This window comes from Prionailurus viverrinus, chromosome E1 (assembly GCF_022837055.1).
Source record: "Prionailurus viverrinus isolate Anna chromosome E1, UM_Priviv_1.0, whole genome shotgun sequence".
In the NCBI taxonomy this organism is placed as follows: Eukaryota; Metazoa; Chordata; class Mammalia; order Carnivora; family Felidae; genus Prionailurus; species Prionailurus viverrinus.
In genome coordinates this window covers 29,450,896-29,474,463 of record NC_062574.1, presented here as the reverse complement: position 1 = coordinate 29,474,463, position 23,568 = coordinate 29,450,896, and the positions used below count along the sequence as shown (strand labels likewise).

Sequence of the window (23,568 nt, the reverse complement as noted above, 5' to 3'; positions counted from 1 at the left end):
ATGTTTATTAATTATCTTTTTAAACTGAGGTGTCATTGACATACAACATGAGTTTCAAGTGTACAACATAATGACGTGGTATTTGTATACACTCCCTGCAAAATGATAACCACAATAAATGCAGTTAACATCTATCACCATGCATAGTTTCAAAAAACTTTATGTGATGAGAACTTTTAAGATCAGCCCTCCTAGAGGGGCGCCTGGGTGGCTCAGTCAGTTGAGCATCTGACTTCAGCTCAGGTCGTGATCTCACGGTCCGAGGGTTCGAGCCCCACATCAGGCTCTGTGCTGACAGCTCAGAACCTGAAGCCTGCTTCGGATTCTGTGTCTCCCTCTCTCTCTGCCCCTCCCCCATTCATGCTGTCCCTCTGTCTCAAAAATAAATAAACATTAAAAAAGAATTTTTTTAAATAAAAAAAAAAAAGATCTGCTCTCCTAGAACTTCCAAATATGTAATATAGTATTAACTATAGTCACCATGCTGTATATTACATCCCCATGACTTGTAATGGAAGCTTATTTTTTACCTCTTCCTTTGCCCATTTTGCCCACCCCTCACCTGCCCCCCCCCATCACTGGCAACCACCAATGTCCTCCATATCTGAGTTCGTTTTGAGTGGGGGGGGTTGCTTAGATTCCACATATAAATGAGATCACACAGTATCTCTTTCTGACTTATTTCACTTATCATAGTGCCCTCAAGGTCCATCCATGTTGTCTGAAATGGCAAGATTTCATTCCTTTTTATGGCTGAAGAAGTTCATGTACATATACATTTTCCTTATCCATTCATTCATTGATGGACACTTGTTTCCGTATCTTGACTATTGTAAACAATGCTGCAATGAATACAGGGGTGCATACTGCTCCCCATAGTGGCTGTACCAATTTATATTCCCACCAACAGTGGATTCCCTTTTCTCCACATCCTCACCAACATTTGTTATTTCTGGTCTTTTTGAGAATATCCATTCTAACAGGTGTAAGGTGGTGTTTCATTGTAGTTTTGATTTGCATTTCTGTGATGATGAATGATGTTGAGCATTTATTCATACACCTGTGGGTACATACTAGTTAACTTAATTTGTTTTCCAAACCCTAGAAAGAAAGTGTGCTATGCAAGGGACGCCTGGGTGGTTCAGTCGGTTAAGCACCCGACTTCAGCTCAGATCATGATCTCAGAGTTAATAAGTTTGAGCCCTACTTCGGGCTCTGTGCTGACTGCTTGGAGCCTGAAGCCTGCTTCAGATTCTGTGTCTCCCTCTCTCTCTGCCCCTCTGCTGCTTACTCTCTCAAAAATAAACATTAAAAAAAAAAAAAAGTGTGCCACACAAGAACTTCCCCAGTGCCAAGATCCACCATCCATGTTGAGCTCACTCTTTCTGGAGTAATACTTCTCATTGCAAATCAATAAATCCACATTTGATACACATAAATGTTATCCAGGCTAAAACTGGACAGCATCACTGGCCCAACAGCTCCTAGATCTGATGAATTTTGTTGGTATCTCTGGCCTCATTGTGAAACAAGACAGCAATACTCAACTCATGGAAGTTTAGTTCAATATGATTTTATTTAGAAATTTGCAAAGCTGAAGGAGGAACCCGATGTTTTGTTAAAAGAAAGCAATTTTCACAGTATATATTTAGCCATTTTAGCTCTGTTTTGAATAATAACAGAAAAGGAAGTTTCTGTTCAGTCCTCACTTCACACTCAGCCAGGTGCTTGAGATCTTATAGAAAGATAACACATTCCCTGGGCGGAAATCCTCTCACCCAGATGGACCACCCGTTTGTCCCCAGGCAAATACACGAGATCTTATTTTCACTGTTCTACACAAGGTTCTGAAAATCCTTAATTTTAAAGTTGAGAAAATGTGAAAGGATTCCTTAACTCATTGCCTGCAACAAACCTACCTACTTTTTAATTCTTGACAGTTACAAGTATAAAATACTTGAAATGTATAAGATGCTCCACATTTAATGGAACAACTTGAATATTAAAAAATTCGGTCAAGTAACATGCTTTCATGTCTTAAAATGTTACTTAATACAATGTTACTGAAACAAGATATGCAGCATTTTCTCGTACTTGGTGTTATAAACTCCTATTGACGATGGCTACTTGATGGTCAAAAAATAAATTAAAAAAAAGAGAAGAAACCATATACGCTGATATATAACAATGCCTGGAGGGAATGTCATGTTTTAAATTTTGTTACTGAAATTAAGCCTGGAAGAAGGAAAAAAAAGGTCTACAAAAGCAACACCCATGTTATTTTAAATGATGAGGTAGATTTTTTTCCTATGCAGTAAAGTGAACAAAAAACGCATACAACTTTCAAATCTTTAAAAAAAAAAAAACGAGTTCAGGTTATAGTCCCTTTCACAAACAAGACATTTGTAGACTAGGAGGTGGAGAGGTCATCCTCGAGCAGGCTCTGTACTTGGTATGGTACTCGGAGGTTCAACGATCAGTCTTGGATCAATCAACTCTCTCCAAAAAACAGTGATCTGAGGAAAGACACAAAACATTTGGTTTAGAGGCTTCATTTTGAGGTCATTTAGGTTTCAGTCGATTAAAAACTTCAGTCAAGTATATTTCCATTTGTGCAGAATGGTTGAAGACCTGGAATGATGTGAGTCCCAGTAAGCTGAGTTCAATTAGGGCAGAAGAACTTGTTTACCTAGAAGGCAACTACACTTTACGTTAAACACATTTTACCCTTCTTTCATTTGGAGCAGGGGGTGGGGCGGGGGCGCAGGGCAGTGGTTACAAAGGGGTCAGGGAGGTTTTTCCAACAAGACCCTGTGGCTAGGCGGCCCACGCACTCTTCCTGGGACTGCTGATGTTCCTCTGCGCAGCTCTACAGTCGCTCTCCTGTGCTGCCTAAAACCAGGAGCTGCTTCGCATCTCACCAAGAGCCAGCCAATGTGAACACTCGGCCCGTGTGGACGAATCACGAGGGCCATCTAGTGTCAAGGAGAGGTAATTACAGGCTCTGCTTCAGGCCTCGGTTTAATAGGCATAGAGAGGGGAAACTTCCAAGGTTTAATTTTCCAATGTAGTTTCCAAGAATACATTTCAACAAAAAAGCGCAGAGGCATACGTTGCCAATAAAGAAGTACAGGCGATGTGGCCAAATCTGCTGATCCTACCACAGACCCTAAAAATGTGTTTTGGGAATAAATCCCTAAGAGTGTCATCTATCCTAAAGACAAAGCAAAACACAGTCTGGTTAGGGTTTCTACAAGTTTACATTTCAGGTAAAATGTGAGTCTGCAATACTGAAAGCTACAGAATAATATCCATAACCTTTCAAATATAAACACCTTAAGAGGAAGCATTTTCTTAAATATAAATTCTAGTTAGTTTAATGCTAGCATAGCCTCATGAGCCAGCATTGCCTGCAACTCTGGAAATCTGGCTGCCTAAAAGCTAAACCATATACTTCTTAAAAGGGCAATTTAAGGATTTAAATGGAAGTCAAAAGACAGACCATCATTTTCATGTCATTTTTCAAAACATCTAAGCTGGCATCAGTCAGAATCACGGTAATATTTGGGAGGTAGTAATGACTGCAAAGAGACATGATGGAGATTTCCAGGGGGGGCTGTTAATATCCCATTTCTTTTATCTAGGTGCTGGTGACACAGGTATGTTCATCTGTGATAATCGTTCAAGCTGTATACATATGTATAATTTTCTCAATGTATATATCAATAAAGGTTTTTAAATACAGTGTTCTTTTCTACTGAAACCCTTATGCAATTAAGATTTTAGACAACTCTATAACCTTAAATAAGACTTTGTTATTCGTGAATCTTGTCGTGTAGGCTCTTTGAGATCCGAGACGGTACCCTAACTTGGCACTTGGCACTGAACTCGCCACCCTGTAGGCAGACCAGAGATCCCAGGGCCTAGATCTTTTACAAATTTAATACAGGCAGTTCAGGCGGCTGCGATGTCACCTTCCAGACCACCAGAAACCGGAAGCTGCGATGTCATCTTCCAGACTACCAGCAACCAGTCGAGAGAGAATGGACGACCGAGCAATCCCAAGAAGAGAAGCGCGCCTACCCTCTTCTCCTGCGTCACAGCGTACTCCACTACCTCAGTTCCATTTTCGTTGTGATAAACCAAATCAAATTTCCCAGGTTCTTTCATGGCTGAAACCAGACGGTAGGAAGGAGAGACAGTAAGTCATTTCCCAGTAGTGAAAATGTTCCTCTACAGGGAATTTATATCATTAGAAAAACAACCACAAACAAATTGTCCATTGATGTGGAGGCTGGGTACGCACATGAAAGCATGGAGTGTTCAGTGACAGGAGACCCTCGGAAACACCCTGTAACAGCAGACGGGAGCCCCTGGGCCATTTGCCAGAGACCATCTTTCCTTCGTCAAAAAGAAATGAGCTCCATACACTGTTATTAGTACTCCCAGAAAAGAACGTGTGACCATTAGGTAACCCAACAGATACAGGACCTGTTTCAGCAGGTTAACGTGATATGAATTCTGCAAAATTTGTGTATTTTGCTCCGTCCTCAGAAATTAAACGTGCTTACTACTTGGTAATACAGCAATCCTCGCGTTGCATGGTAGTGTGGGACCATAAAAATGACCATCCAGGCTGACATCATGCAAAACTACCTGAATAATCAATGGAAAAATGATGATTGTCTCATGACCTTTAAAAACTATCAGAACATTAAAATTACTGTACAGAGAGATGAAAATAGTAAAACTAGCATTTATGTAGTACACTGTAATCTGAGACATCAAAAAGACCGAGAACTAGTGTTCTATTTCTTTGTAAGAAACTTATCAGGCGAAAGAAAAGAAAAAGGAAAAGAAAAGGAAACTTATCAAGGGTGGCTTGAACAGTGCTGGCCTTCCTGTCGCATAACAACAACACAGAGAATCTTTACACTTTACGGAACTTGCAGACACCTTTCTAAGCGTGGATCAGCTTTCAGTATTTTTTCCTTTGAGATCTTGACATCCTCGTGAAATAACTCTTGGAGCTTCTTTGTTTCTGTTTTGCAATTGTGTGATGTTTTTGCTGATGCCACCTCCGGGACCTCTTTATCCCTGTCATCACCACTACCTTCTTCCTTTATGTCAAGCTCACATAAACTGCAGTTCCAACATCCCCACAGTTAGTGGTTTCTTCTAACTCCACAAGTTTAAACTTCACTTGGGTGTCACCTCCAGAACTATCACTTTTTGTTTCTTTGTTGTACTTTCATCTCTGTCGACCAATTCCCTACCTCCATTATCCATTTTTGTAAGATGCCCTGTGGGTCTATCACTGAGATTGTACAAGGAGACAGCACAGCCTCATGCGATGCTGCGTGTATGGGAACTGAGTAACAGCTGCACGGTGACTTATCACCAGGAGACTTGGAAGGACGTGACATGACTGGTCACCGATCATGATGGGCATCTGTTATTTACGTAGTGATCCGTGGACTGAAGAATTAGCAGAACTTTGTGCCACTAGTCAGTTAACAGGTAACATATCTAATGTCTTTGGGAACTGGTGTTATTTAACTAAACCATGGTAACTAAAGTTCCTATATATCAGAACCATGCAAAGCGAGGACTACCTGTATTTCCACCAGTGAGCAGATAAAAGACACTTCTTGATGCCCCAAAGAAGAAAAGTTCTAATTGGATGTTATCACTGTCAATCACCTGACAAGCAGTGATCAGGCTGTGTCGTGGAATCTGACCATGGACAAATTTCTTTGCCCACCATTCCTAGGAAGAGAGATTTCCTCAAAACCTAATGAGAAGAAAGCTGGAAAACCAATTTAAGTTATATCTAATCATTTACTTAACATTATAAAGGGACTTCGTTGGAAAACCATGTTAACTGATTACTGTGTACGGGAGTTTTGAATCTTTTACTCATTACATTATTTAAACACAAAGAGAATATAATTAATTGCCTTCGGGTCTGCTAAAGAAAAAGGGTCTCCCCTGATCTGTGGCCAGGGACCCCTACAACACAACCCAAGTGAAGCCACATACAGTAAAAGCTCTCTTATTCTCAGATTTTAGAACCAATAATGGGTGAGATGAATCAGGGATAAAGCAGGGAGCCATTTAAAATGATGTGTGAGAGTGTGCATGCACATATACTTTAGACATTCTATTTTGACTTAACACACTGAAGTATGCTCATTTGCCAATCTTTGGAGATAGACCTGAGAAGGTCTTAGGAGCCCACTGACTAGAGTTCTCTTTCTTTCATAAACCACATACTTAATGTATATCTGCAATTTCTACAATTTCCAGTTCTGAGTTCTTCTAAAGGGATACAGGAATGCAAACACTAGCAACGCAGCCTGAGTTCAGAATCTTCCTAGATTTTTACCAGATTCCTCCCAATCTCAAAGCAGATCCACCCACACGATTGAATAGTAAATTTCTTAGTTATACTCCTGGGTCGGCATTCAACTTGGGTTTCACAGAAATAATTCTTTTTGCAATCAATGTTCATTAGTTTATGCAGTTTTTATGAAACTGCATAATTACAGGAATAAGAACAACTTGCCTAACAGCTTTGTAAACAGATCCAACAATCCATAGTGGACACACACCTCCACTAGGGGGAGCTCGGGTCTCCTGGGCTGCTCTGTGAGGACAGGGATAGTGGACAGTTACTCCCAGAGGCCAAGCAAGAGAGCAGCTCCTGTGTGTAAAAGCTATTTAGAAACCAATGTAGATATAAAGAGACTAAATTTTCGAATTCTTTTCTACAAGACTCACCAGGTAAGGATGAAAGAATTTCTATATCTACTTGCTGGGTGTCTGGATTGTGGCTTAGTATTTTTCCTTCCTTTCAAAAATAAAAATCCAAGTCAAAAACCAGCAGGTGAAACACTGGAATATACTAAAACCACTGAATCATACACTTTAAAATGGTTAAAATGGTAAATTTTACATTACATAAATTTTATCTCAATATGAAAACTTTTTTTCTTTAATAAATCAATATGTAGGAGAAATAAAACTCCCACACACTAAGCCAATATTTCCCCTGAATCTAAATCATTCCAGGGTCGGGTACCACACAACTAGGCACGGCCCCTATAGCCCAAAGTCTGCTAATTATTCAAATGAGCCAATCCTAAACTGCTTCCCCCATCCCGCCTGGCCTATCCCAAGGAAACCCCAATAAAGGCCCTGCCCGGGCTTTCTCTTCACTCCTGTCTCTGCCTCTGGATGACACCCTGGTGCTTTCCTCCAGGGTCCTGCATGGCGTGGCATTCCCCCTCCCTCAGGAAACGTAAGTAATAAATTCTTCTTTCATTGCACTGACTTCTGTGGCATCACTCAGCCACCTTCATCAATTAAAATCCCACAGGTAGGTACGTACACGTGAGACAGGGTTGAGCGTGGAGGAGACTACATCCTTTGAAGACAGATTTAACTTTTGAAGACAAGCTTCAGGAATAAAGCTAGTGATCAAGCTAGATAACAGCACTTGAGGTCAAGGCAAAAAAAACCGGTACTGATTTTCACTTTCCAAATGGTTTTGAAAATCATTTCCAGAAAGTTCTAAATACCGGGAAAGTAAGAAAATAGCTTTCCAGGGTAAGAACTGTGATGACCAACATAGATTTAATATGCATTAAAAATAATCAGAATCAGGGTGTCTGGATAGCTCAGTTGGTTGAGCGTCCAACTCTTTTGATTTCAGCTCAGGTTGTGATCCCATGGTCATGGGATCAAGCCCTGTGTTGGGCTCTGTGCTGAGCGTGGAGCCTGCTTAAGATTCTCCCCCAAGGCCCTTTTTATTCTGTCCCTCTCCCCCACTCATGCACTTTCTCTCTGAAATAAAAAACCAATAATGGGCCGCGTGGGTGGCTCAGTCGGTTGAGCGCCTGACTTTGGCTCAGGTCATGATCTCACAGTTCATGAGTTTGAGCCCCGCGTCGGGCTCTGTGCTGACAGCTCAGAGCCTGGAGCCTGCTTCGGATTCTGTGTCTCCCTCTCTCTTGTCCCTCCCTCGCTCATGCTCTGTCTCTGTCTCTCAAAAATAAAATAAAAAACATTAAAAAAAATTTTTTTAATAAAAAACCAATAATAAAAATAAAAAATAAAAAAATCAGTATCATCTAGAATCATAGTTTGTAGAGGTTGTAGAACATACCAATTCTATATTTCTATCTTGTAGTACATCACAGAATTAAAGTAATTATCTATGGTAAGGTGATAAAACATCCTGGTTTGCCCAACAAGTCCATTTACATTTCCTTCCAGGATAATTATTAATATAATATTAACCCTTTTCATGCACAAGTATCCTGCTTTAGATGACAAATTATATGTCACCTATATAAAGGGGTCAAGATGAAAAATGTGATAAAATACCAGTTACCCAGAACTGACCTACCTTCTAGCCTACTTTTGAGGAAAGGTTCTTACCAAGATTTTAAAAATCTTTCAAGGTTTAAAAAAAGTCTTCCAAGGTATCAACTCATTTTTTAAATGGACTTATATTCCGTATATTACATAAAAATTAAAAAATGTGCATTTTAACAAAGTTTTCTTTTTTTTTTTTTAATGTATTCATTTTTGAGAGAGAGACAGAGCACAAGCAGGAGAGGGGCAGAGGGAGAGAGAGACAGAATCCGAAGCAGGCTCCAGGCTCTGAGCTGTCAGCACAGAGCCCGACGCGGGGCTCAAACTCATGAACTGTGAGATCATGACCCGAGCCAAAGTCAGGAGCTCAACAGACTGAGCCACCCAGGCACCCCTTTAACAAAGTTTTCAACAAAATTTTGAATGGATGAAAAAAGGAAGGGAACATGTAATTCTGTAATCCCACTGATGGGGTCAAACTTTTACTGAATTGTGATAAAGCTCATGCTAATGTGAAGTCCCATACGCGTGTTAAGTGAATAAATTACAGGGACAGTACTCGTGAATTACCTGTGGTGAAGAGATAATATAAAAGGGGCCATGTTAGACCATAAGAATCTGCAGTAATTCACAATTATATAAAAGAGATTCCTATGATGAAAGTAATCAAATTTTCTGGCTGAAAGCTATTTAGTATTTTCTTTCAAAGTTTAGGATCCTGGGAGAGTGGCATTCAAATAAGCTTGCTAAGCTGGTTGTCTAAGCTGGTTAGAAAAAAAAAAAATGACTTAAAAAAAATTAAACTTGTCATTATTCTACATTCTTCCCCAGATGTAAGGAAAATAACACTGGGGGCTCCACAGTGATACTGTTAAAAAGTTTACATTTTGATAATGCTCCCATTTTCTACAACATTATATACTGAAAAAAAATCAAAATTATCCATATTAGCAGTATTAAATACGACTTTAGCTTGTTTAATATACTGACACTTAGTTATTTTTAAATAAAAAGCCTTACCTTATAGTCAGAGACATCAGGAGAATAATCGGATGTCAGCTCCAAAAGCTAAAAAAGAAGAAAGAGCCCACAAATACACAAGCCCCGCAGTTCCTCTCCCCTGCCCCCAAGAAAACATGCAGTGGCGGGGTGCCCACTCCACCATTCTGGGAGCCCTGCCATGACCTGCGGCGAGACAGAAGTTCCAGTGGGAGAGGTTTCTTCGGTTTGGGGTGGAGAGGGGTTGGTGCTATGCAGAGCCTTTCTTAACTGAGCGCTTGCTAGGTTCCACACACCAAGCTCAGCCATTTTTATTCATTCAGAAAACCATAAGTAGGTACCCACTACATGCTAGGCACAGGACAGATATGATCTGGAAAGGGTCTAGTACATACACATATATAATCCTGACCTGCCAATGAGTAAGTTTATTTGGAGGGAGAAGAATCTTTTTGGTGGTAATTGTTGTTTTAAAATGTACCTTAAATGCAATCTTTTCTCCAACTTGTGGGGCAGCTGCTAACAGCGGTAACAAACTGTAGTCCTTGTGTGTCTCTACCGGATTCTGAAAGACAGCATGAGTCACGTGACTTTGTTACTGGTGACAAAAGTGAAGCCGTGACATCAACTGCAGACACACCCCACGGGCCTAGCGGAAGAAGCGCACTCACGATAAATAATACTTGCCTGGATAATAGTAGAGGAGTTTGTTACCATTTCATTTAGTTGCTGGTGCTTCTGATACTCAGGGTTTCTATTTAACACAAAGGAAACAGCTTGCCCTCGGCCCCGGCCTCTCCCCCGCACACCCCGACCCCTAGCTCCCTTCCAAGAAAGAAGGTCCTCTCCTCTCCCCCAGCCTCTTCCCAAACTGGTGGGGAGAGTCACGTTGGGAGGGGGCCCGGGAGGAGCCTGTCTGGCACCGTTTGCGTCCGAGAGCTTCCACCCGGCAGCGTGTGGGGTCTGCGCGCACGGCCCCGGGCCTGGACAGCCTCTTCCTGCAAAGAGGCCTACAGGCTTTAAGAAACCCGCAGCGCGCTCCGGGGCGCTCTTCGACACCGTGCACTGGTCGTCCGACTCCGAGCTGGAGTCCGAACTGGAAGATGATGCTCTGGTCGTCTTGCACTTGACGGCCGCACAGGTGAAGCCAGTTTTGGCAGCCACTTTGTTTGCAGTCGTGTTTTTTCTCGAGGGCCCTTCCTTTGATAACTCAGTTGATGTTTTCTCTGAGGAATTTCTGACCTCCAAGAGGACATTGCTGACACCATCACTGGTGGACTCATGAGAAGACTCGGACTCTGAGGAGGAAATGGGGCTGTCTTTTGGACAGACGCCCGCACCGCCTTTCCTTTTGGCTTTGACAAGGTTGTTCCTAGCAGGTGAGCTTTTCAGAGGACCACAGTTCGAGATGGCCCAGTCCTTCACCGTCTGTGCTTTAGAAGACCTGGAGTTCTTGGTCTGCCTTTTAAGTTCGCATTTCTCCTTCCTCTTTGGTGACTTTCTTTTGGTTTCTTCGTCATCACCATCCACTACACCACACATGGCTTTGTTTTTCCTCTTGCCCTTTCTCCTCATACTCTGATCTGTGGCAGCTTTAGGTTCTAGATCCAAGGTCTTCCCATTGCTACTGTTCTCTTGCCTCTTCCAATGTTTCTTTGAATTTCTGTAATCTAGTTCGGTTTCTTCACCCTCCTCCAACTTAAATGCCCTCTTCTTTGCTTTTCTGGGTAATAAATGACTATCGTCACCATTCTTGACTGTTACAGTATTCTCCGCAGTTTCTCTCTCTTCTAATTTAACTCTAGCAAAACAACAAGAGAGAAAGCTACAGTGAGTCATTCACAGGCATGTCTCTGGGACACAGTTAGATACCAGGATGGCCACACACTATACCTGTCATCAGTCAATGAAAAAATGTCAAGTAACTTCAGGACAAAAGACTCTTTTTGACAAAATGGTCTATATGGCATCCCTTAGAGTCAACTTTGAAGTGACGAGTTTTATTTACTGAATATCTACTGCATCCCAAGCATTTTCTAGACATTTTCCCTAATCAAATGCTACCATGAAGTAGGTATGCTTCATTTTAAGACAGATTACAGAACTGCAGTTCAGATAAGTAACCCACCCAAAGTCCACAGCTCATAGGCAGCAGAGATGGGATTCAAATCTCAGTCTGTCTAACTTCAAAGTTCACAATCTCTCCACTCTATTATGCCGCCTACCCCAAATGGTGATACTGCAGAGTACCCACTCTTCTTTTTATTTTTTAAATGTTTATTTATTTTGAGAGAGAGAAGCATGCACGTGCGTGGAGTGGGGTAGGGGCACAAACCGTGGGATCATGACCTGAGCCAAAATCAAGAGTCGGACGTTTAACCAACTTAAATTGTATTAAAAATAAAAATTTTTATTTTTAAATGTGGGCTGCTTTTTCTTAAAATCAGACTTCATTTTTATTTTGTTGAAATTTAGGAAAACCTTCTAACAATTTATGTTCTCTGGGACAGTGACAGCCATCACAAAATTCCATGACATTCTGTGATTATTAATTTTATGTGTCACCTTGACTGGGCCATGACAGCCCAGATATTTGGTTAAACATCATTCTGGGTTTGTCTGTGAGGATATTTCTAGATGAGATTAGTATTTGAATGGGTAGACTAATGCCTTGGTGGCTCAGTCAGTTAAGCACCTGCCTTCCGCTCAGGTCGTGATCTCACGGTTCATGGATTCAATCCCCTCGTTGGGCTCTGTGCTCTGGGCTCAGAGTCTGGAGCCTGCTGCGGATTCTGTGTGTCCCTCTCTCTCTGCCCCTCCCCCACTCATGCTCTGTCTCTCTCTGTCTCAAAAATAAAAAAACATTAAAGAAAAAAATTTTTGAATGGGTACACTAAGTCCAGCAGATGGCCCACCCCAATGTGAGTGGGTCTGACCCAATCCATTGAAGGTCTGAACAGAATTCCCTCTCTCTGCCCAACTGTCTGAGCTGGGACCTCAGCCTGCTCCCGCCTTCAGACTCACACTAGAGCTGGAACTTACACCATCGACTCCCCTGGATCTCAGGCCTTTGGACTTGGACTGGAACTTTATCATCGGTTCTCTTAGGTCTCTGGCTTGCCAACTGTGAATCTTGGGACCGCTCAGCCTCTCTAATCTCATGAGCCAATTCCTTATAACAGATTCATATCTCTATGTATTTATCATTTCCTATTGCTTCCGGTTCTCTGAAGAACCCTAACACACATTTCATCCAAAATGATTACAGTAAAGGAGCTCTGTTGCTCCATGGCCTGGCAACAGCTACCTCTAATATGTGCAGTCCAATGACAGAGAGCCTAGAGTGTCCCCAGTGTCAAGTTCATAGCGGGTGCTCAAAATCGTCTGCTAAAAACAGGCAATATATTAATATGTTTATATCCAGCTATATATTTCATCCATTTTTTTTAGTAACCAGTGAAAGATGTATAATCATATTTGAAAATAAAGTATAATTGGTGAATAAGAATATATAAGCATTCTTTAAATTCTTTTAAGGGACTGTAATACCGGTGGATTTATCTCAGTGTGGCAGGTGAAAAAACCCTCAATTATTCTTCAGAATACACAGATACACAGACACATACAAAGCAAAGTCAAAGCTACTGATATCAGGATAAAGAGAAAAAAAAGTATGAACGATCAGAGATTTAGATTATAAAAACACATCATCTTCTACTCCCAGGATGGACTTTAGCATCTAGCAGCAAGGAAGTGATTCTTAAATAGGCAAAAACTAGCTGAAAATCCTATGACTCTAAGAACAACTGGGGAACTTGTAAGAATAATAGACATTCTTGATTAATTTGTTTTACTATGTAGCAATGCTATGATTCAAGGTTCAATTCTAAGGCAACCAATTAGGACTGAATTTTCCATCAAACTTTGAAAATGGTTGCAAGACTCTGTTCAGTCATTGCGGTTTATTAAATCACTGGAACCCGGCACCTGCTGCCTTTCAGAGGAGCCTGCAAGACCCTCAGGCTTACAAAAGCAGCCCTTGGCATCACCTTACCCATTCTGAAGACAGTGAATCTGTGGATTCTGATATGAAGGTATGACCTATGACTGCTGCCGCCTTATTCACTATCTGTGATTACTGAGGAGAATCATTTCTGTTGGGAACATAATAAGGTTGAGGAACAAAATGCCATCCAGAGAGTAAGAAATGGTTCACCTGGGTCTGCCAAGTTACCAACCAATTCCTTTCAGGGTATGCACTTTCCCTGACAATGTCCTTCATTTCTTTAGTTGGATCACAGACAACAAACATAGCTGTCCTTGTACAAAGAGAAGTGAATTACCTATGTAATTAGCAGTGAAAGAGATTTAATTCCAAGAAATTTCTAAAACAGACTCTCCAGTGTTCATGCAAACTCTGTAGGGCAAGCCAGGTGATATTATCAAAATGCAAGATGCTCCTTTTTTTTTTTTTAAGATTTATTTACTTCAGTAATCTCTACACCCCCTGTGGGGCTTGAACTCAGACCCCGGGATCAAAAGTCACATGCTCTTGGGGTGCCTGGGTGGCTCAGTCGGTTGAGCGGCCGACTTCGGCTCAGGTCACGATCTCGCGGTCCGTGAGTTCGAGCCCCGCGTCAGGCTCTGTGCTGACAGCTCAGAGCCTGGAGCCTGTTTCGGATTCTGTGTCTCCCTCTCTCTGACCCTCCCCCATTCATGCTCTGTCTCTCTATGTCTCGGAAATGAATAAATGCTAAAAAATAAATAATAATAAAAAAAAAAAAGTCACATGCTCTTTAGACTGAGCCAGCCACGTGCCCCAAGGTGCTTCCTTTAAATGTGCAATTTATTTTCTTTCTTTTAATGTTTATTTATGCGGGGGGGGGGGGGGGGGGGATGGGCAGAGAGAGGGAGACAGAGTATCTGAAACTGGCTCTGTGCTGATAGCAGTGAGCCCGATGTGGTGCTCTAACTCACAAACCACAAGATCATGACCTAAGCCGAAGTCAGACGCTCAATCGACTGAGCCACCCAGGCGCCCCTAAATGTGCAACTTCACTTCTAGGATTCGATCACACAGAAATATAGGCACGTCCAACTGCATAGCCTGACCCCCACACCCACTGTGGGCCACCCACTTTTGGCCAAGGCCCAAGCGATTGGATTCAAATCCTTGTTCTGCCACTTTAAATTTTTAAAATAGTATCTCAACCTTTCTCATTTGTAAAAATGAGGATAGTAATAATAATTTTAATACTCAGATGAGCTATCATGTATATTTAGGGCAGTGCCAGACTCAGAGCAAGTACTATCCAAACGTTAACTCTAATTTTTGTTAATACAATAAATGTTGTTAGTCCTCCCAGGGCAGGAGTTAGTGGGCTTTAATGAATTTGTCCCATCAAACGGAGATGAAATTCAACAAGGAGAGTAAAAAGGTAGAGCTGCACTCTCTTTGGGTCCCCTCTGTTCCCTGCAGTCTCCCTCCCATCTGGCTGTGGCATTTTCACCTTCAGAGAGGTAAAGTTACTGGACCAAGGGAACACAACTGATGAGTCAAGATGCACACCCAGGGTTCTGACTCCCGACCTTGAATTCTTAATCACACTGCTGTCTTCCTTTTCACACAATACTGAAAAAAAAGTAACTCCTATATTGTTGGTATAAAGACAGACCTGTGCAACTTTTCTGGAGGCTAATTTGACAGTACTTACCAAATTTTAAAATTTGACCAACAAGTACCTCTTCTGGGAATGCATCCGGCTGAATCACTGCCCAAGCACACACAGACATGCAAGAATGCTCACTACAGCAATGTTTACCAGTGGAAACCAGAAAACAACTACCATGGGGAGTGCCTGGCTGACTCAGTTGGTAGAACATGTGACTCTTGATCTCAGGGTTGTGAATTTGAGCCCCACGTAGAGATTACTTAAAAATAAAATCTTAAGAAACAAAAACAAAACAAAAAACCTGCCATGGTCGAAATGCTGGTGTCCCCACAAAATCCATGTTGAAATCCTAACCACCAACGTGATGGAATTAGGAAGTGGGGACTTTGGAAGCTGCTTAGGCCATGAGCGTGGACCCCTCATGAATCAGATTAGTGCTCGTACACAAGAGACCCTACAACACTTCCTAGTCCCGTCCACCACATGAGGACACAGTGAGAAGGTGCCATCTATGAACCAGAAAGGAAACCTCACTGGACACCAAATCTGCTGGCACCTTGATCTTGGACTCCCCAGTCTCTGAACTGTAAGAAATTAATCTCCGTTGCTTTATTTTTCAATTTATTTTTAATTTTTTTTAACATTCATTATTTAGTTTTGAGACAGAGGGAGACAGAGTATGAACAGAGGAGGGTCCGAGAGAGAGGGAGACACAGAATCCAAAACAGGCTCCAGGCTCTGAGCTGTCAGCACAGAGCCCGACGCGGGGCTCGAACTCACGGACCGCGAGATCATGACATGAGCCGAAGTCGGACGCTTAACCGACTGAGCCACCCAGGCACCCCTTTAATTTATTTTTTAAATTTTTTAGTGTTTATTTATTTTTGAGAGAGAGACAGGGACAGAGTGTGAGCAGGGAAGGGGCAGAGAGAGAGGGAGACACAGAATCCGAAGCAGGCTCCAGGCTCTGAGCTGTCAGCACAGAGCCGGATGCAGGGCTCAAACTCGGGAACTGTGAGATTATGACCTGAGCTGAAGTCGGACACTTAGCTGACTGAGCCACCCAGGTGCCAATTTCTGTTGTTTATAAACTACCCAGATTATGGTATTTTTATTATAACAGCCCAAATGAACTAAGATAACAACCTAAAATGTCCATTAGTAAGAAATTGGTTAAATAAATTTAAGGCATGTAAAAGAATACTATGTGGCATTTAAGAAACATTGTTTTTACATTTATTTATTTTTGAGAGACAGAGACAGAGTGTGAACAGGGGAGGGGCAGAAAGAGAAGGAGACACAGAATCCAAAGCAGGCTCCAGGCTCTGAGCTGTCAGCACAGAGCCCGACGCGGGGCTCAAACCCACGAACTGTGAGATCATGACCTGATCTGAAGTCGGACGCTCACCTGACTGAGCCACCCAGGCACCCCTACTATGTGGCATTTAAAAAGAAGCATGTAGGGGCACCTGAGTGGCTCATAGGGTTCAGCATCCAACTCTTGATTTTGGCTCAGGTCATGATCCCAGGGTCATGGGATTGAGCCCTGCATCAGGCTCCACACTGAGCATGGAACCTGCTTAAGATTCGCTTTCTCTTTCTCTCTCTCTCTCTCTCTCTCTCTCTCTCTCTCTCTCCCCTTCTGCCCCTCTCCCCAGCTCATGCACTCTCTCTTTAAAACAAAAAAATAAAATAAATTAAAATAAATTAAAAAAAAGAATGATGTACATCACATACTATATACACTAAAATGAATGATACCCAAGATATGTTAGGCAAAAAAGTGAGGTGCAGGGGTCCCTGGGTGGCTCAGTCAGTTGAGAGTCAGACTCTTAATTTTGGTTCAGGTCATGATCCCAGGGTCATGGGGTCAAGTCCTGCATCAAGATCTGTGCTCAGCACAGAACTTGCTTAAGATTCTTTCTCTCTCAGGGTGCCTGGGTGGCTCAGTCGGTTAAGCATCCAACTCTTGATTTCAGCTCAGGTCATGATCTCACGATTCATGAGTTCGAGCCCCTCAGGCTCCATGCTGGCAATGTGGAGCCCGCTTGGGATTCTCTCTCTCCCACTCTCTGCCTTTCCCCAGCTCTCTCTCTGCCCCTCTCCCCCAATGGCACTCGCTCTGTCTCTCTAAAAAAAAAAAAACAAAAAAAAAACAGTCAGGTGCAGGACAATATGTATATTATAATGGCATGTGTATTTAAAAAGTATATGTTTGCGTGTGTATAAGAAAAAAATCTAGGAAGACAGACCCCAAACTTAACTGAGGATACTTCTAGAGAGTGGGGTAATACCGGAAAGAGTACGTGAGAAGATAAATAAGGGACTCTTTACCTTGAGCCATTTTAAAGTATAAATGTTTTTTCGTCTGTCAAAGCAGAAAAAGTCAGACTGTGGCCGCGTAAGAGAATGGGCCGTGAGGAAATGGCCGTGGCACACAAGTGAGGAGAAACCTCTCCAGCCTCATGGGATATCCACCACCTGGCTCACCTTTCCCCATTAGACTTTTCAGTACTCCCGGCAACCCCTCCAGAATCCTTCTGCGGCCAGACGCATCTCTTCACCGAGTCAGGCTAGCTTTTGCCTCCACTAGTATTGGGCTACCCAACATTTCCATTTCCTACATGTCCTTCAAGGTGCTGCAAAATTCCCTGACCCCTTGTGTTTCACGAAGATCTCTCCCTTCTCCACTGTCTCCTGCGCTTAGCAACACAATCTAGTGTAATTATCCAGGCTGCCTGCCTGCATCACACAAGAAGGTAACATACAAAAACATGAAACTAGTTATCTTGGTCTACTCCAACAATATTAGGAACCTTTAAAAAAAAAGAGACTAGGCTTTCTTCTGCAGCTCTGGAGAAAGGTGAATCTGTTGGGGGAAGACAGAAATGATGGAAAACAGGAAACCACAAAAAACATATGAAATTTTTACAAATTGGGGCGCCTGGGTGGCTCAGTCGGTTGGGCGGCCGACTTCGGCTCAGGTCATGATCTCACAGTTCGTGGGTTCGAGCCCTGCGTCGGGCTCTGTGCTGACAGCTCAGAGCCTGGAGCCTGTTTCGGATTCTGTGTCTCCCTCTCTCTCTCTGCCCCTCTCCTGTTCACGCTCTGTCTCTGTCTCAAGAATAAATAAACATTAAAAAAAATTTTTAAACAAAAATTTTTACAAATTCAATTTTTTTCCTAAGGTCTGCCCCATTAACCACTGAAGCCAGCTACAGAGATATTTCTTACCATACACAGTTATGCATTTGAAGTGTTCAGGAGGAATTCGGCCTGCCACTGTGCTATGTTTATTTCTTATAAAAGCCATCATCATTTGCTTTTGACATTGTTCACTTCATTATACAGAGTGTAATTCCCAGGTGATTCATTACTTGAGGTATAATGCACTGCAGTTAGTGAGCAGCAAGTTAGTAATTCATTAGGTCAGAAAGTAAACTTCACAGGAGGGGATACAGTCCTTACAACCGTAACATTTAAGCAGTTCCTGAATTGCACAAATAATGGAAAGCTATTTCAGTGAATAAAAAGGAAAAAGAACTCTTTTTGAAATTTTAACTATTTCAAATTGTCTTTAGAAAGGACTAAACATTAGTAAATCACAGCATTCCCATTTTTAAGAGAGACACACACACAAAGAGGTAGTAATTGTTCCAAACTGAATTCCCTGATGTTCTGAAGAAATCTCATGAATCTGACATGCTCTAAGGAAAGAACATTCAACAAAGAGCAAGCAGAGGAAGCAGCCTGGTTCAAAACTCTAGAACTTTTTCGTTGTACCTGAAGTTTTAAAAAGAAGCCCTGAATAAATTAGTCTAAGATAAGAATCCAAACTGAAATGATCCTGTCTTACCATTTTATTGAGACAAATCAACCACACATGGGCAATTCATACCACAATGGCTCCTCGATACCCACCTCTGTGTCATTTTTAAATTTTATTTATTTATTTGGAGGGAGGGAGGGAGGGAGGGAGAGAGAGAGAGAGAGAGAGCGAGCGAGCAGGGAAAGGGCAAAGACAGAGGGAGAGAAAGAATCCCAAGTAGACTTTGCACTCTCAGCCCAGAGCCCTACTCAGAGCTGGACCTCACGACTGTAAGATCATGACTTGAGCAAAGATCAAGAGTCTGAGCTCAACTGACTAAGCTGCCCAGGCGCCCCCCTCGGTATCATTTTTTTTTTTTATTTCCAAAAGCATATTTAAAACTATTTTATTTTCCAATTCACAACCCAAAAGGTCCCAAACACCTACTTAAATGAACCATAAAATACCCAGGTGAGGCAAGAATGACACCGTAAGTCTCAGGAGATCTGGCAGGAGCTTACTAAGGGTGGACAAACTGCACGCTTGGAAGAGAACATGACTGTTCTATTTGCCTGGGCGCCCTGCACCTGACCTTGCCAGCCGCCAGGGGAAGGCCAGGTCTCATGCACATCCGCATCGGGCGCATGTAACACAGTGTCTGGCTAAGAACGCGCTTGCTAAATCAAGGTTGCAAGAAGCACCCGCCCGGCCCGGGCACCAGATCACTGTCTTCCCAGGTTTGTCCCACTAACCACTTGCCCCCGGAGCACTCCGGGAAGGATGCTCCTCCCAGTGCAGATTCCTGAGCCCCATCCCGGCCTAGGCCAATCAGCATCCCCCCGGTGCACGAATGAGCAGCTTGACAGCCCCACCCCACGCCCACCCCCACTCCACACCCCTCACCCACGCGCGGCCTCCAGAGGCCCGAGGCGCCCCGGGCGTGCGCAGGCGCGTCCCCGGCCCGCCGCCCACCCCGCCACCCCCAACCCCGCGCCTGGCCCACCTGAGGCAGTCGTTGTCTCGTACCAGGCGCGCGCTCTCGGCTGGGGGCAAAAGCCCCCCCTCCAAGTAGAGGCCCAGGATGGCCCCAGAACTGAAGCCGAAGCGCTGGCGGATGAGACTAATGAGATCCGTGACCACTCGGCATCTGTTCAAGTCGACGAGAAGCCAAAAGGCCGTGCAGTGAGGGGTAGCTGGAGGCGGATAATCAAATTGAAGCCGTAGCCTAACCGTCTCGGAGGCCGCCATCTTGCCCGTTGCTCAACGGAAGCCGAGAGACACCACAGGGCTACCGAGAGGCGTGCTCGGCGGCCCGCCCCCTGGGGCCTTTTAACGTGTGCCCTCTATTGGCTGCCAGTGGCTACTGCAGGCTCCCGTGACCCGCAAGAACGCGGAGTGGGGTTGATTCGATTCAATTTTGCTCATCGCTGGAGCTAGGGAAGGGCATAAGTGAAATAAATGCCTTCATTCCTTTCCCGCTGAGCTCTATGCAGGGTCGAAATTTAGGCAACTCTCTGGATAAACAAGCACTTCTCAGTTGTTGTCTTCTAAGATATTTGCTTATATATGGAAAAGAATTTCAAAAAAGCAGTTACTCCCAATACATTTGACAATTTTTTCGTTGGTAAAGAGTTGGAAAAGATGCATTTCCTGGTATATTGTAAATATACGTTTAAAATAAAACCACTTGTCACTCCTTTACATGTGCCTAGTGGAATTGAAAGACCTTATCGGTGTAATACCTACCACCATCCATATTTTATTTTTATTTTTTTAATGTTTATTTTTGAGAGACACAGAGCGCAAGTGGAGGAGGCGCAGAGAGAGAGGGAGACACAGAATCTGAAGCAGGCTTCAGGCTCTGAGCTGTCAGCACAGAGCCCAACCTGGGGCTGGAACTCATGAATCGCAAGATCATGACCTGAGCCTAAGTCAGATGCCCAACCGACTAAGCCACCCAGGTGCCCCATCCATATTTTAAAATATAAAAAATAAGCCCCCTTATTAACCACTAGGTAAGTAAATCATAAAGTGTACATCATTCAAATTTCCATTCCATCCGTTCACATAGCATATTAATTCCTTTAGTTTTCATGACAAAGATGTGAATTATGAACTATTACTATTCCCATTTTGAAGATTAAAAAAAAGGGTTTAGATTAAGTAACTAATCCAAGGTTACTGGACTAGTAAATGCTAATTATTTTGTAGTCAGTGGACACATTGAAAGAAATTTTTTTTGGTAAATTTTATTTTCTTGTAACCCTAATGCTGTAGATCTTCTGATTGAGTTATTATTACTGTTATGAATGGTACACAACTGATCAAAATAGCATAAAACATCACACATTTTGGTACATAATTATTAAACAGGGAAAATAAAATGGACATGGAAACATCTATTAACGAAATGGAGCTACCTTTTTTTTTTTATTTATTAGGTCAAGTCTTTCTGGATGAATATTGCTAAATGAGACAGGGCTCCACATTGATTCTAGATCGATTTTTTTGTTTTTATAGATGTAAAATCCTGAGAAAATTTGTTCATTTATATAAGTGGGTAAGAAGAAGGGCTTGGGGCGCCTGGGTGGCTCAGTTGGCTGAACGTCTGACTTGGGCTCAGGTCATGATCTCACTGTTCCTGAGTTCGAGCCCTGCATAGGGCTCTCTGCTGTCAGCACAGAGCCTGCTTTGGATCCTCTCTCTGCCCCTCCCCGACTCACACATGCATGCACTCTCTTTCCCCCCTCTCAGAAATAATAAATAAACATTAAAAAAAAAAAATAGAAGGCCTATGTCGTTGGCAATGTCAGCCAGTTGTTTAAACTCCTTCCAAGTTACATGCTAAAGTTTCCTAGAGATCTTCCTTTAAAATTTTTTTTCAGGGGTACCTGGGCGGCTCAAGCCATTAAATTAAGCATCCACCTTCGGTCAGGTCATGATTTCGCGGTTGTGAGTTTGAGCCCTGCGTCAGGCTCTATGCTGACAGCTTCTCAGAGCCTGGAGCCTGCTCCAGATTCTGTTGTCTCCCTCTCTCTTTGCCCTTCCCCCACTCAAAATCTCTCTCTCTCTTTCTCAAAAATAAAGAAAAACACTTAAAAAATTTATTTTCAGTACTCCATCAGCCAACAATTCAATTATGTTGCATAATGTTAAAAACAAAGAATTGGGAATCACCTGACATCCAAAAGGAGCGTTTGCCCAGTCGCTAGAGTCATTCACTTTCTCAATATTTGGGACAGCTCCACTGAGACTTAAGGGATGACTACACCACTTAATCTTACATTTAGAGGTGCTTGGTTTATGGAGCTAAATGAGATGAAATGGGTAAAAAACGAGAATTGTAATCAAAGACTTGAATATTCACGGATAGAGAGATGGTGGACGTTTTAACTGTTACAGATTTACTAGCAATTTAATTTGATAGTCGAAATCAATTATGTTTATAAGCACTCATTTGACTGAATTGAAAGAGAGTATCAATATCTAAGAGAAAGGAGTTGATCCCAATAGAAAGAAGCTGTTTTCTCAAGGTCAGGGCATTACTAGATTTTATGTATCAATGATTGCTGCCATGTCCATTATTTACTGTAGAATGCACTACAGTTTTCCCTAAAGTTAATCTAAATTTAATAAGCCTGGTACAAACAAATAACCAAGTATAGTAGGTGCCAGTAAGGCTACATAGATGGAGGCGGAGAGAGAAAAAGATACTTTTACTTTGGAGAACAGAAACAGTGCCATCACATTCTCAGGCAATCAGCTTTAGGAAGAAGTTCAAGTGGGGGGCGCCTGGGTGGCTCAGTCTGTTGAGTGTCCAACTCTTGATTTCAGCTCGGGTCATGACCTCACAGTTCTTGGGTTTGAGCCCCGTGTCAGGCTCTGTGGTGACAGTGCAGAGCCAGCTTGGGATCCTCTCTCTCTGTCCCTCCCTGTCTCTGTCTCCTACAAAATAAATAAATAAGTAAACATTAAAAAAAAAAAAAAAGATTCACAGATGAAAAAGAAAAGATTAGTGAACTTGAAGACACAGTAATAGGAGCTATCTTAAATGAGACACAGAGGGGCACTTGTGGCTCAGTCGGTTAAGCATCAGGTCATGATCTCACAGCTTGTGGGTTCCATCCCCTTGTCAGGCTCTGGGCTGACAGCCCCAAGTTCAGAGCTTGTAACCTGGAGCCTGCTTTGCCTCTCCCCCGCTTTCACTCTGTCTCTCTCTCAAAAATAAATAAGCATCAAAAACTTTTTTTTTAATGCTGAAAGAAAAATACTGTGACCTTGAAACTCTTTACCCCGTGAAATTGTCTTTTAAAAATGAAAGTGAGTGGTGTCTGGGTGTTTCAGTGAGTTAAGTGTCTGACTTCAGCTCAGGTCAGGATCTCATGGTTCAGGAGTTTGAGCCCCACATCAAGCTGTCTGCTGGCACCACAGAGCCCACTTTGGTTGCTTTTTTTTTTTTTTTTATTTTTTCAATATTTATTTTTGAGAGAGACAGAGAGAGAGAAAGTGCAAGAGGTGGTGGGACAGAGAGAGAGGGAGATACAGAATCCAAAGTAAGCTCCAGGCTCTGAGCTGTCAGCACAGAGCCCGACATGGGGCTCAAACTCACAAACCGTGAGATCATGACCTGAGCCAAAGTCGGACACTTAACCAACTGAGCCACTCAGGTACCCCAGCACAGAGCCCACTTGGGATCCTCTGGCTCCC

General features: G+C 42.7%; 1 protein-coding gene across 2 annotated transcripts; it reads right to left on the bottom strand.

The window, feature by feature from the left end:
- Positions 1 to 1,557: 1,557 nt before the first annotated feature.
- On the bottom strand, positions 1,558 to 20,141 carry COIL (coilin). Of its 2 annotated transcripts, XM_047833240.1 has the most exons (7): positions 19,865 to 20,140; positions 10,069 to 11,182; positions 9,863 to 9,946; positions 9,403 to 9,450; positions 6,784 to 6,853; positions 4,084 to 4,172; positions 1,558 to 2,516 (listed from the first exon to the last, which is right to left on the bottom strand). In XM_047833240.1, the coding sequence occupies exons 1-7, from the start codon at positions 20,107 to 20,109 to the stop codon at positions 2,427 to 2,429; spliced, it is 1,740 nt and encodes a 579-aa protein (XP_047689196.1). In that variant the 5' UTR covers positions 20,110 to 20,140; the 3' UTR covers positions 1,558 to 2,426. The 2 variants fall into 2 exon arrangements, with proteins under 2 accessions (XP_047689196.1, XP_047689197.1); XM_047833241.1 differs by lacking the exon at positions 4,084 to 4,172 and having other exon boundaries at positions 19,865 to 20,141.
- Positions 20,142 to 23,568: the final 3,427 nt, after the last annotated feature.

Excerpts from the sequence above, each read along its gene's own strand:
- COIL (XM_047833240.1), bottom strand. The coding sequence starts at position 20,109 with ATGGCGGCCTCCGAGACGGTTAGGCTACGGCTTCAATTTGATTATCCG. Across the intron at positions 6,854-9,402 it reads CTGATGTCTCTGACTATAAG|GAAGGAAAAATACTAAGCCA; the intron begins GTAAGGCTTTTT and ends TATTTTTGAAAG. Across the intron at positions 4,173-6,783 it reads AATTCTTTCATCCTTACCTG|CCATGAAAGAACCTGGGAAA; the intron begins GTGAGTCTTGTA and ends GTCTGGTTTCAG.